At 44.1% G+C, this 16,472-nt stretch overlaps 1 protein-coding gene across 1 annotated transcript in view; it reads right to left on the reverse strand.

Moving 5' to 3' along the window:
* Nucleotides 1–750: 750 nt before the first annotated feature.
* Nucleotides 751–16,472, reverse strand: part of Gipc2 (GIPC PDZ domain containing family member 2) — a 60,472-nt gene continuing 44,750 nt past the window's right edge. Inside the window, exons 4-6 of the mRNA XM_057793677.1 lie at nucleotides 9,982–10,088; nucleotides 6,862–6,943; nucleotides 751–1,101 (exon numbers count right to left, since the gene is read on the reverse strand). Coding sequence (XP_057649660.1) covers nucleotides 953–1,101; nucleotides 6,862–6,943; nucleotides 9,982–10,088 — 338 coding nt within the window. The 3' untranslated portion in view covers nucleotides 751–952. The remainder of the gene's footprint in view (nucleotides 1,102–6,861; nucleotides 6,944–9,981; nucleotides 10,089–16,472) is intronic.

A 16,472-nucleotide genomic window follows, 5' to 3' on the forward strand; every position in this document is an offset into this window, starting at 1 on the left:
AGCTATAGATAAAAACAGAACTAATACTTTTTAAAGTCTGAAAAGAACAAAGCAGCACACGTGCATCTTCCTGTCACTTTTTTATCTTGAGATCCCACTTGCCCCAGCCCCTCACCTCCAGCCCAGCACACACATAGACACACACACACACACATTTGTGCACACAGCACAACTCCAACCAATTGTTATTAAGAATATATATATATATATATACATATATATATATTGAACAATCAACCTTTGTTTTACAAAGAGAGTCCTAGGAACCAGTAAGCCAAAGCAAACTCTTCCATGCTCCTTTAAAGATGAAGACCATGCTTCTGGACTGTGGCAGACACTGCATTTCACCTTCTAAACGTAACATAATAAAATGAAGATGTTACAAGGTAGATCGAACTCTGAGCCTAATTCCCATCTATTAAGATTTTGAAAAAAGGCATCTGGAGAGATGGTCCAGCACTAGAGACCACTGGCAGACCACCCACCACCCAGGTTCAGTACCTAGCACCCTTAGAAAGCTCACAACTGAGTATAACTCCAGCCGGAGTTATAGACAGTTTCAGGTGCCCTCTTCTGGTCTCCTCAAGAACTGCATGCACGTGGTACACCCATAACCAAGCACATACAGCAACGATAAATACACAATTTTTTTAAAGATATTGAAGGAAAAGATACCCACAAAGCTGTTGTAAGAAACTATTTAATGTCAATAGGGTCAAGTCCACCTGTGTAGAAATGCTCCTTCAAAAATCACTTTTAGAAGCTTCAATTTATTTTAAGCATATTGCACAGGAAACTATATTAAACATTATCTATAAATCAAATCACATTTCATAGACTGAATCTCATGCACATGGAGCTGAAGTAGAGGTCATGAAGTTATCTAAGAGTCCCCAAGAAGGCTGCCTCCGGAAGTGCTCTGGTCATTTCTGCAGGATGATCTTCCACAGCATCATCTTCCTTGTTTCACATCGCCAATGGCTCCCCACACGTCAAACACAAACTCGTCAGGGAAGGCAAAGTCTCCCAGAGTCTCATCAAGGGCCACAGCAAATTCGTCGGGGTTGCTTTTGTCTTTTCCGGCTTCAAACATGGTCGTAGCTGTCAATGACAATTTTTCAAAGTTAAAGAGTCAACCAGGAGGTGGTGGCGCACGCCTTTAATCCCAGCACTCGGGAGGCAGAGGCAGGCGGATCTCTGTGAGTTCGAGGCCAGCCTGGTCTACAAGAGCTAGTTCCAGTACAGGAACCAAAAAGCTACGGAGAAACCCTATCTCAAAAAATCCAAAAAAAAAACAAAAAAAGTCATGCGCCAGCATTGGAGGACTGACCCTGTCCCCACCGCCCTGTCCCCAACCTGAGAGACCATCACTTGGGAGGCTTTAGCATTCTCTGGGGGCTGTTTTATTTTGTCTGGTCTTATCTGGTGCAGAGTGTATGCACGTGCATAGAGAGACCAGAACACAACCTCAGATGTCAAACCCCTGAAATGCCATTCTCCTCTTTTTGAGACTGTGCCCTCCTTACTGGACTGGGGATCACTAGGGAAACTCTGCTGGCTGTCTAGCCAGCTCCAGGAATCCTCCTGTCTCCACTTCCCTCAACACTAAAGCCCACACCACCACGTCTATCATTTTTACATGGGCTCTGGGGATCAAACTTGTATTTCCAAGAGAAGTATTTTACTGAGTCCTCTCTGCAAACCCTCCAGCATTCTGATGGGTGGAAGACTCAGTTTAAGAAAGCCCCATGGCTACCCTCACCAGGAACATCAGCACACACAGCCCCTGACTTCGCCACAGGCTAACACTCTCTGTGCCTTCCATCCATGCCCTAGTCCCAGACAGCTGCAGCATACACTTCCCTCCACGAAGGAATAGTTTACAGCACACAGCAGTCTGAGTTCTGTGGCATCTTTCTTGATCACCTTCTGGTTTAGGGTAGAAAATTAAGATGGTGTGTGTGGTCTGTCTTCCTAGGAAGACACTCAAACCCCATATTCTAGGTCTGGGAAACAGCATCCCATGAGCACACACTCCCAAAGGACTTTCCCCAGGATCTAGAAGCCCTTGAAGGTCACCTACGTTTTTGCTCCACCCCTTATAAGCACTAACAACCATAAAGGATTTTTTTAATGCCACATAGTACAGCTAAGTGCTGACCTCCTGTGGCCACTCTGAGAATATTTTTATGTTCCTACTGCCACAAAACTTTGACCAATATACAATTTCCATTAAGTTTGTAAATATTTAAAGAACTTTTAGATATAAAAATTAACCTATTACATAAAATCTTTATTATATGTGTGTATTTATATGTATATATGTATAGGTACATATATGTGTGTGTATAGGCATATGTATATAAAGGCAACTGCATATATGGGGTGTGGTGGGGGGGGTGTGGGTGTGTACGCGTGTGCATGTGTTGCTGGAACTCTATCTAACTCAGGGTCTTTTGTATGCCAGGTAGCATACATAGTGCCCTCCAATGCATGTTTTAAAAAAGATGTATTTGTTATTTTTTGTTTGGGTGTTTTGCAAGCATGTATGTTTGTACACCATATATAGGCAGTGCCTGTGGAGCTGTAAGAGGGTGGTACACCCTGCGACGGAATGTCACACATGACCGAGATGCTCTGTGGGCCAGCTCCTCTGAAACAGCAGCCAGTGCTCTTAACCAATGAGTCATTCTTCCAGCACCTACAAGGCACTTTTTAATAAAAATCTACTCCAGATTCCATTGATCTCAATGTAGAAGGAGCTCTTCACAGTGTGCATGGCTTCACTGACCAAGGCAAGGAACCCAAGGGAGAAATAGGTTCCTCCCTATGTAACATCATTAGTATATATCTTTCTAACCAGCCATAAGATGTTGTGGGAAAAACAACTTAGAAACTACCATTTGAATTGCCTTCCCACACATCTCTAGCCTTTTTAATGGGATAATTTTTTAAATTCTGAAACTGCCACCAGGCGGTGGTGGCGCACGCCTTTAATCCCAGCACTTGGGAGGCAGAGGCAGGTTGTATTTCTGTGAATTCGAGTCCAGCCTGGTCTACAAGAGCTAGTTCCAGGACAGGCTCCAAAGCTACAGAGAACCCCTGCCTTGAAAAAAAAAAATCTGGAATTCCCATAGATAGTTCCTAAATCCTGCATTGGTATCAGAAAACACTGTAGGTCCACAGGTAGTAACACTGTTGCCCAAAGCTTCCAATTGAAAGTATGACAATGTATCCTTATGTCCAGGGAACTCCACAGCTTCCGGCATTTATCCCTTTACAAATAGCATCCCAAGGTACTTCATGTGAGCTTAGCTGGTTGAAAAAAGTCACATTTCACAACCTAACTTCACAACCACTGAAGTGCATTCATCCTGAAAGTTATTTCCTACAAAGACTCATTTGAAGCCAGGTGGTGGTGGGGCAAACTTTTAATCCCAGCACTCGGGAGGCAGAGGCAGGTGGATCTGAGTTTGAGGCCAGCCTGGTTTACAGAACAAGATCCAGGACATCCAGGGCAACACAGAGAAACCCTGTATCAAAAGAGAGAGAGACAGAGAGAGAGAGAATCAAAGAAAGAGAAAAAGATAGGAAGGAAGGAAGGAAGGAAGGAAGGAAGGAAGGAAGGAAGGAAGGAAGGAAGGAAGGAAGGAAGGAAGGAAGGACATTCCTGAAAATACTGGAAATGCAAAAAATAAAGGCATCCATTTGTCTGTCAAAATAGGCTCACATTTCTGGATTATATCTCATGCTAATTGTATCTGAGCAACAGAAATTCCTAATTTAACAACAGCTGACACTCTTCAAATAATTATTTCCCTCACACTTTGCCTCCCTAAGTGACTGATCTCACTACTAATCATGTTTGATGGCAATGGCTTCATGTCAATTGAAGGAATTTGCTACAGATATTTAACTAAACTGACAAGGGACCACTGGGTGATTTCGATGAAATTTTTAGAATATGTAATGGTCTAGATTTCTGAGAACAAGAGAAAATTCATTATTTTTATTAGGTTATTTTTTAAATTACTGTGTGTGTGTGTACGCGCATGCATTTGAGGAAGGGAAATCTGGTACACCACAGTGTGGACCATGAAGGTCAGAGGACAACTTCAGCTTGCAGGAGGCAGCGTTCTCCTTCCACCACATGGATCCCTAGGACCACACTTGGATCGCCAGGCCTGGTGGGCAGTGGTTTTACCTGCTGGGCCATCTCATCAACCAGAAAATTCATCTTTAAAGACTTCTGTCTTAAATTAATTTATAATCACTTGCACTATTACCCATCATTCTGTTGTAATATATCTGGGGTTTGGGGGAAGGGCTTTTTTTTCTTGGTTTTCCAAGACAGGGTTTCTCTGTGTAACAGTACTGGGTGTCCTGGAACTAGCTCTTGTAGACCAGGCTGGCCTCAAACTCACAGAGATCTGCCAGCCTCTGCCTCCCGAGTGCTGGGATTAAAGGTGTGCACCACCACCACCCAGCTGTGTCTGTAATTTCTTTTAAGATTTAATATTTAGGGGCTTGAGAGATGGTTCATCTATTGTGAACACTTATTCTGGCAGAAGACACAGGTTCAAAACCCAGCTTGCACATGGTGGCTCACAATCATCCATAATTCCAGTTCCAGGGCATCTCACACCCTCGTCTGACCTCTGAGGGCATCAGGCTTGCACACGGTGCACACAAATACATGCAGGCAAAACACTCATATACATAAATAAAGTCAATGTTTAAAAATTTGTTTGTAGGGGCCTGGAGAGATGGCTCGGTGGTGAAGAGCACTCGGGCTCAATTCCCAGCACTCAGGCAACAACTCACAACCAGGAGATGCCATGTTCCCCCATGTTCCTCCAGTTCCAGGAGATGCCATGGCCTCCTCGGGCTTCCATGAGCACCGGATTTATTTATCTCTATTTATTTGAATATGTCTGTCTGTGTGGTGAGTGCAGGGTCTAAGCGTGTAGGTGTGGTGCCCATGGAGGCCAGAAGAAAGCATCAGATCCTCTGGAGCTAGAGTTACAGTGGTGTGAGCCACCCACAGTGGGGACTGGGAACTGAATTCGCATCCTCTGGAAGAGCAGCGAGCAATCTTAACTGCTGGACCATCTCTCTAGCCCCCATAACTGTATTTTAATAATAATAACTAGTTCTGGTTTAGATAACTATGAAAAGTTCTGATGTTAAAGATAGCCCTAAGGTCCTACCTTGAAAGTTTAGTTCTCCCAAATTCTAGCTCATGATCCAGGAATGGATTTGAATCCCGAATCTCACCCTGTCTGCCATCATGTGTAGCTTCTCAGCTGGACTGATAAATTTTATCATTTTCTAGCAAACACCACCTAGTCCCTGTGTTTACGGTCATTGTCCTCTCTAAACTCTCTTACCCTCATTCCCATGCAGCTGAATTACTCTCACAAGCGTGAGTCATTTATCCAAATCCCAGAACTCTCCCCAAAGGTAGGTTCTGAAGATGAGGTGACCCTGGTTGTATGTGCACAGGATCATCTTAGTTCTGCCCTTTTCTCCTCTGTTCATGCCGATCTGGGGTTCTACTGTGTTGGGGTATTCATTTCGTGCCCCAGATATTGGGAATTTTCTCCTACATTAGCTAGATTTTTCTATTCCTTTAGTTTTATCTCAGTTCCTTTGTCTGTCCCAAGGATTATGAGTTTGGTCCAGCGATCTTAGAAATCTGTGGGCTGGACTATTCAGTTCTCTTCTTCACTGGTGTCTAAGTGGGATGTGTTGACCTAGTCTTCTGGTCATAACAGTCTTTCTCTTGTTTGATGTAGTATATTGGTGATGCTGTCCACTGTGGTTTTGCTTAGTTTTGTTGCTGTAATTGTTTTATTTATTTTGTGGTTATTTTGTTTATGATTCATTTAATTTTTAATTTCCAATACTTCTTTTTTTTTTTTTTTTTTTTTGGTTTTTCGAGACAGGGTTTCTCTGTAGTTTTGGAGCCTGTCCTGGAACTAGCTCTTGTAGACCAGGCTGGTCTCGAACTCCCATTTTGCATTCATTTTGTTTTGCAGTATTTGCTACCAGTAGAGTTTTAGTTGATAAAACAAGAACTTGACACATTCATGGTAACATAAGAAATAACCCAGGGCTGGGCAGTGGTAGTGCAAGTCCTTAATCCCAGCACTTGGGAGACAGAGGCAGGTGGATCTCAATGAGTTGGAGGCCATCCTGGACTACAAAAACAAATTCCAGAACAGCCAGGACTGTTACACAAAGAAACCCTGTATCAAAAACCAAATAAACAAAGAAACAAAAGAAATAACCTAGGAAGCATCCAGAAACCCCACTGTTGAGTCATCCTTACTCATGAGTCTTGTATCTTTTTCTTCCTATTTCAGGAATCCTATTAAATGGTGTACAACTTTAATATCATAATATATAATTGAACTAGTAACCAATGTAAATGTGGCACATCAGATAAGAAAACCTTTCATATGCATCATTTATCTACATATTTCCATGAATTTTGAATGCATAAAACATGTTAAAGGTGGTATTATTCACAGTGTCTAGATTAAAAATTAACTATTTTTTTTTTGAGATAAGGTCTTTTTATTATGTAGCTTTGGCTGTCCTGGAACCAGGCTGTCCTTGAACTCACAGAGATTCACTTGCCTCTGCCTCTGGAATGTGCCACCACACCCAACTCAGCTAAAATTTTAAGTTAAATTAGCAGTCAGTCATACCTTCTAGCAAGTAACTGGGAAAAATTGTTAATCTTTAGTGTTTTTACCCTTTTTTGGGCTCCACAGTCCTTTTCATCCTGAAGCATATATAGTTGGCTATCATCTATAAACAACGTGGAAATTACCGTTAACAGTGTGGCCTTACCCAAGTCAATATCTCGAATTCCCATGTACAGTTCCAGGAGATCATCGACCTTTTCGATCGCCTTTGCTTTGGCTTCAGAGGGCTTTAAATAGAGAATGACAAGATAATGCATTTATACAATAAAATCTCTTGACAGCAGGAAAGAGCTGGTCCATTAGCTAATTCTAATGGACATATCTGGAATATACCTTGTAACCTTATAGCTAAATGTAAATCAGTACAGTAAATAGTTAGCTGTAGTGTCAACACTAAATATTGTGTGTGGGAGAGAGAGAGAGAGAGAGAGAGAGAGAGAGAGAGAGAGAGAGAGAGAGAGGAGAAAGAATGATTAGACAATAGTTTGAAGGGCATAAAAGGTACAGAAGCCAGAAAAGTCTTCAGAAGAAAGCGATTTAAGAACCGTGTTTCCAGGGCTGGAGAGGCATCAGAACACAGGGGAGACACTGTGAACAGAGCAGCATGCGGCAAGTCCACATGAGTTTATTACAGTCACAGTAAGAAGTCCCTGGAGAGTACAGTCGCATGTCTAGAAGTTAGGGTCATGGGCCACTAAAAGGTTGGGAATCTCCAAACTCTTTGCCTGTGTGTTTATCTGTCTGTCTGTTTGTATGTGTGTGTTTCCATGTGTGTATGTCTTTGCATTTCTGTGTGTGTATTCCGTGTATATGCACATGTATGGCTAATATTAAGAGCTCTCCTCAATTGCTCTCCCTTATACTTTTTGAGACAGGGTCTCTCACTGCACCTGGAGCTTACTGATTCAGCTGCAAAGTCCCAGGGAGCCTCCAGTCTCCACCTCCCCAGTGTGTGTGAATGCAAACATGAGAAAATGCCAGTGCATTATGTGTGACTGTATACATGTGCGGGGAGTGTGGGTATATGTGTTTATATAAGTGTATATACGTAAATGAGTGAGCTTTTGGGTGCATTGTGTGAGTGTGAATCGCATGAGAGGGTGTATTTGTACTGATTCAATATTAGCATCAAACTAGCTCCCTTTCATTATGAGATAGTTTTAATTGACCTATTGATTATGCAGACTATGCAAATGGATAGATTTTTAATGCTTACATTTGAATGGTTTCTTCCTAGCTCCCCAGAGATTGCAGATAGACGTCCTAGCTCCCTTCCTTTCATTGCAGCACCTCATGTACAACAGGGTGCTTAATACATAGTCACTGGTTATGTTCACTGTTGGGAAACGATGCTCATCCCCACAGGATATGGAACTGCCCAGCATGCCCTGCTTCCTCCACACAACGTGTCAAGGCTGCTCATCTTCCTCACAGCCTCCAACAGAGAATCAAAAGAGCCTTTTCCTAGTGGTCCACTGCAAGCTGCGCCCACTGAGTTTACATTCTCCTACAGATTCCTGACCTCTGTGCAGGCTTGTTCATTGATTGAAGGGACAGGGACAGTCTTCAGCAGGGGGTGTGATGAGCAGAGGAAAAAGTAAAGGCTCAGCCAGATATCCCTACCCTGTTGAGGTGTACAGAATTCAGCACTGCTCATTCTCAAAACACTCTGACTCTGCTGTGTTTTACAGCTGTGCTTGCCTCTCTGCTAGTTAATCTTAAGCATGAACCTGATGAGAGGTGGCATTTCCATGGAAACACATCTCTGGGTGCGCCTGTGATTAGGGTCTAGATTAGGTCCTAGGTTAGAAAGGCCTGCTCTAACTGCAGGCAGCGCTGTTCCTTCAGGACCAGACTGAATAAAAAGGGGAAAAGGAGCTGAGCTCCAGCTCACATATCCTTTTGCCTCACAAGCAGCCCCTGCCTGGGCTCTGCTCCCAGGAGCTGCAAGCCTTGGATGCCGCTGCGTCGACTTCATCACGCACTGTCCTCACTGGGGTGGGCAGACCTGCTCCTGCCCTTGCCCATCCTGATCTCTTCTTTCACCTTCCCCCTCCATTTGTCTCTTCACCTTCTGGCATTTTCCACTCGGAGACTGACCTTTGCCCTGACAGTCAGTCAATAAGTGAAGCCCTTACTTTCCTCAACCTAAAATAAATCCATAATTAATTCATTGATGCTGCAAAAACTTGAGTTCCTTTGACACATGAGATTCTAGGCTGGGTGACCAAGACTATGAAATAACAACAGATGAAATTAAATAAAATAAAGATATGAGTCAGCCATATTTGGTGCATTGAGGAAAATTAAGGTTAAGAAGAGGTAAAAGCAGAGAATTGCAACTTGCACCAGATATTCTGAAAAGACTGTGTGGGTAAGGAGATATACAGGCAGAAAAATGAAGAAGGTGAGAGTACACCAGGAAGGGGTCGGTGGTAACAGCAGCCCTAACACCCTGAGCAAAGGAAACTCTGGGAGCTGGTGAGGACGAGCGGAACCTGACTGTGCCAGAGGGGATGACAGAGGGAGTGGCAGAAGGTGGTGGTAAATGACATCCGAGCAGAAATGTGGGGTCAGGCCACAGGGTTAGTAAGTCTGAGGCCTTAATTTTCAATCTTGGGACACAGGAAACCCCCACTTCCCCCAACTTGCATCTCTAGAGGATAACCTGGCTGCTGTACCCAGCACAGAAGAAAGGGGAGGAGAACAGGGAATGGTCCAGCAGCCTCCAGGGTTGGAGAAGTTGCCTGAAGTCCCAGTGCATGCAGGGGGAGGTTGTCAAAGTCTGAGATTGTGCAGAGCTGGATCCCCAAGGTGTCCCTGGCAGGAGTGCAGAGCATGAAAGAGCAGAGTCAGACATGACTCGAAATAGTTTTCTGAGAATGGACATCTAGGATATAGTCTTCTGTCATAACAGCCTTCACAAGTGCATGTCCCCTGATAGTTCAAATGTCCATAGGCAAGTCTAGACTAGTGACCTGCTGGAGGAAGGGACTCCCAAAGACCTCAGGCTCTCTCCCATGCTTTGCTGTATTTTCCTCTTAACACCTCGGTGGTTTGCAGGAGGAGGAAACACTGATAAGAAGATGAATTCAAAGCACCCTACCTTGCATTTTACTATGATTACTTAGTTTTATTTCTAGCTCTAATAAATGTGCATAACTGTATATGTGAATAACTGTATATGTGCAAACGGAATTGCATAACTATGTGTGCATAACTGTATGTGTACAAACAGTATGGGGACTCATTGAACATGACATACCAGCTCTTCCACTGTAGCAGGACCCTTCGATCTCAGACGAAGAGTCCCTCTTGCAGTACCAACTTTTTCTATCGACGTCTTTCCAGCTTTTGTCCGTGGTCCTATTTCTGTAGAAAAACATGAGTAGGAAAGGCATGAGCTCAGATCAAATTCCAACGAACTGTGCAAAAGTGGAGTCGTCTCCTTCAGGAAACAAGGTGCAGTTGTGGAAGGTTTGATATGGAGCGTGCCTTCCACGGAATTACCTAAAACATAGTGCGCCCACCTGCCTCCATTATTCTCAGCTGGGAGTAACTAAGGGACAGTTGGATCTACTAAGCAAGAGCACACAGTGAGAGGGGCTGAAGCTTCAGGGACGAAACCATAGGAGTTGACTTTATTCTCAGAGTCAAAAAGGTGTGAGTGGCCAGAAGGCAGTCAAGAAATCGCATCTAGCCGGGCGGTGGTGGCGCACACCTTTAATCCCAGCACTCGGGAGGCAGAGGCAGGCGGATCTCTGTGAGTTCGAGACCAGCCTGGTCTACAGAGCTAGTTCCAGGACAGGCTCCAAAGCCACAGAGAAACCCTGTCTTGAAAAACCAAAAAAAAAAAAAAAAGAAATCGCATCTGGCCTTGATCTCAGTCTTTTTTTTTCTCAGTCTTAAAGAAGAGATGGAGCACAGTAATTTGAGGCTTTGTAGACAAAATTCCACCCACCACATGGACTGCCCTGTGAGGCCTGTTATCAACACCATTTTACAAATAAGGAAATTAAAATCAGTGCAGCTGAGATCCAAAACCAAGTCTTGCCAGGCATAGTCGCTCATGACTAATCTCAGCACTTGAAAGACTGAGGCAGGGGGATTGCTAAAATAATATCATGTGATCCCAGACTCTTCACTCCTTATTCAACAACACTGCAGACCCACTGAGACTAGAAGCTGGAAGAACAAACTCAAAGATGGCAATACCAAAGAATGAGGTCAGAAAGAAAAAAACCTGGGGCAGTTCTAAAGAAGGAATACCCCAGGGATACCAGAAACCATCTGAAAGAGTCCAGCCCTGTCCTGGGACCGGCTTTGCCTGCTTGTTTTTCTTTTGCAACACACCAAGAGTGGTTTTGCAAGGCACTAATCCTAAGCAGCAACGCAACCAACCGAGGGAAGGGCAAGGAGGGTAACATTTGGAAGGCGTGTGCCCCATTTAGGCCTCTCCAGTAACACATGCCCTGTGGGAACGTGAACCCTGCTTAGCCAGAGAAACTGAATATTCAGAGGTTTGTAGGAATTTTCTGATTTTTTTTCCAGTTTAAACCATTATACCCAGCCCTTTAAAAATAACACACTGGCAAAAATAAAAAGAAATCAGCATCCAAGTAAGTGCAGGTTATCAGTCCATAGCTTCTGCAAATGTGCCCAAGTCCCTTTGGCTGAGGTCTCTGCAGCTTACGGCATGGTCCAGGGGCTCAGCCACTGAGGAGAGAGCTGGGGTTGCAGACAGTGAGGACTCGCAGCACAGGCTGCTAGATGCAGCAGGCAGAGAGGTCTGTGCAAGCTCTAGAGGTGCGGGCATCCTAGGTACACGTGAATGCATTCTTGATAGGAACCCTAGACTGGTTCCCATCTCCTGCCAAGCTTTGTTTTCTTGCTGGAGATCTAGGGCAAGGTGATTAAGAATCTTACACATTCATTTTAAACTGAATTTAGGGACAGACTCTCCATAGGCCAAGTTCTTTTCTGAAAGTTACCATAGGATGACCAGACAGGCTCCCCACAAGGAAGGAAGCCATAAATGGTGGCGAGAGAACCCAAATGCTAGTCAGTGACTGAGCAGCTTTCCAGAACCCTGACACTGTGCCTTCCAGCCTGTCCTTGTCAGTCACTACATGTCCCTGGGCAAGAAAGCATTCTCAGCTGCTAGAGCACAGTTCCAAAAAAAGTGCCCAATGAGAAAGATTAGGTCAGTCTGTCTTCAGCACTGGCCAGCAATAGGAGTGTTCACAGCAAGGGTCACATCCCTGAAGTAGGAAAGTCCAATGCTGTAAAATGTTATTTTAGCTGGGCAAAGATGTGTTACATTTGTTTATGCTGCAGACTATTACGTTAACTGTGTGAAGCTGTTACATTGTTTCTTCTGCCTTTATTAACTATGTAACGATGTGTTACATTTGTTTATGCAGCAGACTGTTACTTTAACTGTGTGAAGCTCTTTGTTTTTCTGCCTTTGTTAACTATGTAATGATGTGTTACATTTGTTTATGCTGCAGACTGTTACTTTAACTGTGTGAAGCTCTTACATTGTTTCTTCTGCCTTTGTTAACTATGTAACAATGTGTTAGATTTGTTTATGCTGCAGACTATTACTTTAACTGTGTGAAGCTGTTACATTGTTTCTTCTGCCTTTGTTAACTATGTAACAATGTGTTACATTTGTTTATACTGCAGACTGTTACTTTAACTGTGTGAAGCTGTTACATTATTTCTTCTGCCTTTGTTAACTATGTAACGATGTGTTACATTTGTTTATGCTGCAGACTGTTACTTTAACTGTGTGAAGCTGTTACATTGTTTCTTCTGCCTTTGTTAACTATGTAATGATGTGTTACATTTGTTTATGCCGGCAGACTATTACTTTCACTGTGTGAAGCTCTTACATTGTTTCTGTTGCCTTTGTTAACTATGTAAAGATGTGTTACATTTGTTTATGCTGCATTTGTTTTTTTAATTATGAAAAATGTGTTGCTGTTTCACCTTGCCTGCCAAAGACACTTGATTGGTCTAATTAAAAAGATGAACAGTCAATAGCTAGGCAGGAGAGGGATAGGAGGGGCTGGCAAGCAGAGAGTATAAGTAGGAGAACGAGAGAGAGAGAGAGAGAGAGAGAGAGAGAGAGAGAGAGAGAGAGAGAGAACCAGGAAGAAAGATGGGGACACTTTAGAGTCAGAAGTCAGGCAGCCACCAGTCAAACACAAGAAGCAATGAAAATAAGATACATAAAAAGAAAGAAAGGTAAAAATTCCCCAAAGCATGCCAGATAGTGATGGTGCACGCCTTTAATCCCAGTACTCTGGGAGGCAGAGGCAGGTGAATCTCTATAAGTTTGAGGCCAATCTGGTCTACAAGAGCTAGTTCCAAAGCTACAAAGAAATTTTATGTCAAAAAACAAAACAACAACAACAACAGGGAAAAAAACCTTCAAGGCAAAAATGTAAAGAGAAATGGATTAAAATAAGAGAGCTAAGGCAAAGCATTCAAAACCAGTACTAGTTCCCCATGTCATGATTTAGAAGCTGGTTGGTGGCCCAAAAGAAAGCTGGCTACAGTCAGACTTAGCTCAGTTGTATCAACAAGAGAACACAACAACACACATGAGGGGACACACACACACTAAAGTTCTACCATGTGCTAACCGAGCTCAAAAACACGCACTGCACGCAAGCCCACATCACTCCACTCATTCCTCTGAAGACTAAACAGCACAGCAAGTACGGCAGGTAGGTGGCACGGTGATGCCACCACCACTACGATGCCACCTGCCAGGCATACTTTGCCCTTTGTCTTCAAACATTTTCCTGCAGAGTCGACAGTAAACCGCTCACTCAGCACACGTGTTTTATTCTAGCATTGCGTACACGTGGCTAACTGAGTGCATATTAGCCTCTGATTTAACAAGTGTTGCTGGAAGGTTTGGGAACCAGATCTGGAAAACGAAACAGCTCTGCATACTGTTGAACCAATAGGTTTCTGGTGTTTACAAAGCTAAGGACTATGATGCCAAACGGTGTACCTTCAGAAAGACATGATCTGTGAATTCGGCTGACCTCTGTAGATAGCTGTGACAGGTAGTTTTTAATTGTAAAGTTGACACAGTCTAGAATCATATGAGAGGGAAGTCTCAGTGAGAGGCTGTCTGGATCAGGAGGGCCCTGCACACCTCCATGGGACACTGTCACAAGCACACTAATTGATGTGAGAAGACCCATCCTGAAAGTCGGCAGCACCACTCCCTGAGTTTGGCTCCTGGATTATAGAGGCGCTGAGCTGAGTCATATGTATGTGTGCTCTCAACTGTTGATAAGAAACGGGTGTTTTCAGTTCCTGCTGCCATGACTGCCCTGCTAGGATGGACCATAGCCTGGAGCTGTGAGCTACAAGAACCATTTCCTCTACTTCCTGCCAGGATATTTTATCCCAGCAACAGAAAAGAGGCTCAGACGAGTCTCCACCTTATATCTTACTCTTTGCCCCACACCGGAATCTAGAAGGGGGCTATAAAAGTAGCGTGTGTATCGTTCATAAATCACTTCTAGAGCTGCAGAAAGTGGGCAAAAAGGACAGAAGCTTCCCCCGTATACTCCACGCCCTAGTAGACTGCCACCCCGTGATCAGCACCCCCGAGTGAGCAGGAGCAGATGCCAACTGTATCCATCACCCAGAGTTCATGGCTGACACCAAGGCTCGCTTTTGATATCCTATTCGTCTGGGAAGCTGCTTAACGACATGCACCATCACTGATATCACGCAGAATATTGTCACTGACCCGGAATCTCCTTGTCACAGAATCTATTTTTATCATCATCTTTTGTTTTGTTTTTGTTTTTTGATTTGGGTTTTGTTGTTGTTTTGTTTGCTTTGGTCTTTTGACAGCCATCTTTCCCTTGGAGCATGTCATATCCAAACTAACCACTTGGTGGCACCAAAGCAGAAGTTAAACATTAAGCCCTGGTTTATACCAGCCTCCAGATTGCCACAGCCCAGGTTTTCCAAGATTAGAGGAGGTTCCAGGGACGTTTGAGACAACTTGTCCCAACACGAAAACAGGCAGGACGATCCTGCAACTCAGGCTGAGGTGGTGGAGGAGACCACAGGTTTAGTGTTTGGGGAATGTCTTAAAGATTCTGAAGGCCGATAGTCTGGCCTAATTTGGGGTCTAGCCTACCTAAGCATGTCTGGGCAGCCAGGCCAAGCCCTAAATCTGTCAGTTCAGAAATGGGTGGACGCAAGGCCTCTCTCCGGGAAGAGTCAGGAGATGACATCACTCAGACTGTAGACTACGGTAACCAGTCCTCACCTGTGAAATGACTGCACCCACTCCTGAGGGCTCCCCAGGCCACCCAGGAGGTGCATGGACTCGAGCCTCAGATATCACTGAGGGTATAGAACACCCCAGCTTGTGAGGCCTGTCTGCTGCTGCAGTTGAATTTCACACATCAAGAGACAGCTGTGTTCCTCCCCAGACCTTCTCACGGCCATTTATCTTTTATTCTAATTAAATGATTTAATTCTAAAGAACATGAGCTAATGGCACGGGGAGCTACAATCACCATGAAAATTAGGTCGAGTGCACTGGAACAACTCCAGAAGAGCTGAAGAAAAGAGGGGGGTAGGCAAGAAGGCCCTGAGAGATTAGGGAAAGTAGTTTAACAACCGCCATTTCACACATCTAAGAGTTCATTAGATTGTAATTATATAAGGAAAATGTACGATTAGGTACGGCAGTTACACTCAGGAGATGGAGATTTTCAAGGCCCAGCCTGGCTACCTAGTAAATTCAAGGCCAGTTATGTGAGACCCTGAAAGGAAAGAGTGAAACAGGCTGAGCTTGTTTGTGTGGTCAAACAAGAGAAAGACCTTTCGGGAGTCAAAGAACAAAGATGATTGCCGAGCGCCTGCCAGCCTACTTCACACTTGGTTTTCAGTATGGCTCATACAATTTCACATCTCACAGCTGTGTTCTATGGGCCGGGCCGTGGCTAATGGTTCCCCCATGGGACAATCACCCTTTGGCCAAATCTATGCTGTGATCCACAGGTAGTGGTTGAAAGCGTGAACTTTAGGCTCTGAACACCTGAGTTAGCGTCCTCAGAGCCTCCACCTACAAGTCAAGAGGGAAGTCCTTATCTGTAAGCAGAAGTCATCTGCAGAGCTAAGCAGGTACCAGGGACTGCAGCTGGGAGGGCTGCAGCTAGCAGCCTACTCCTGTTAGCTGACTGCTGCTGCAGAGAGAGAGAGAGAGAGATCTGCTCTTCACTTGCTCCAGAACATAGCTGTCCACACTCTATCTGAAGATGAGAAACCAAAACAAGAACAGCGACAACAAAAGCTGGGCAGTGGTGGCACCTTTAATCCCAGCACTCAGAAGGGAAGGCAGAGGCAGGCGGATCTCTGTGAGTTTGAGGCCAGACTGATCTACAGAGTGAGTTCTAGGACAACCAGGGCTACACAGAGAAACCCTGTCTCCTAAAAACCAAAACAGACAAACAAAAAAAAAGAAATATGCCAAAGCTCCTCTTCATAAACTCAAGAAATTGTCATTTCAGACACTAGGGTCACAGGCCCCTTCCTCCCCCCCCTTTCTCTCTCTCTCTCTCTTTCCATGTGTGTGTGTGTGTGTGTGTGTATGTCTATGTCTCTGTGTCTTATATGTCTTAGCATATATTTTACCCCTCTCTTAAATAAAACTATATAATGTCTCACTTCAATTAAGAGTAACAGCAAATAACCCCCCCACCC

This window comes from Chionomys nivalis, chromosome 18 (assembly GCF_950005125.1).
Source record: "Chionomys nivalis chromosome 18, mChiNiv1.1, whole genome shotgun sequence".
In the NCBI taxonomy this organism is placed as follows: Eukaryota; Metazoa; Chordata; class Mammalia; order Rodentia; family Cricetidae; genus Chionomys; species Chionomys nivalis.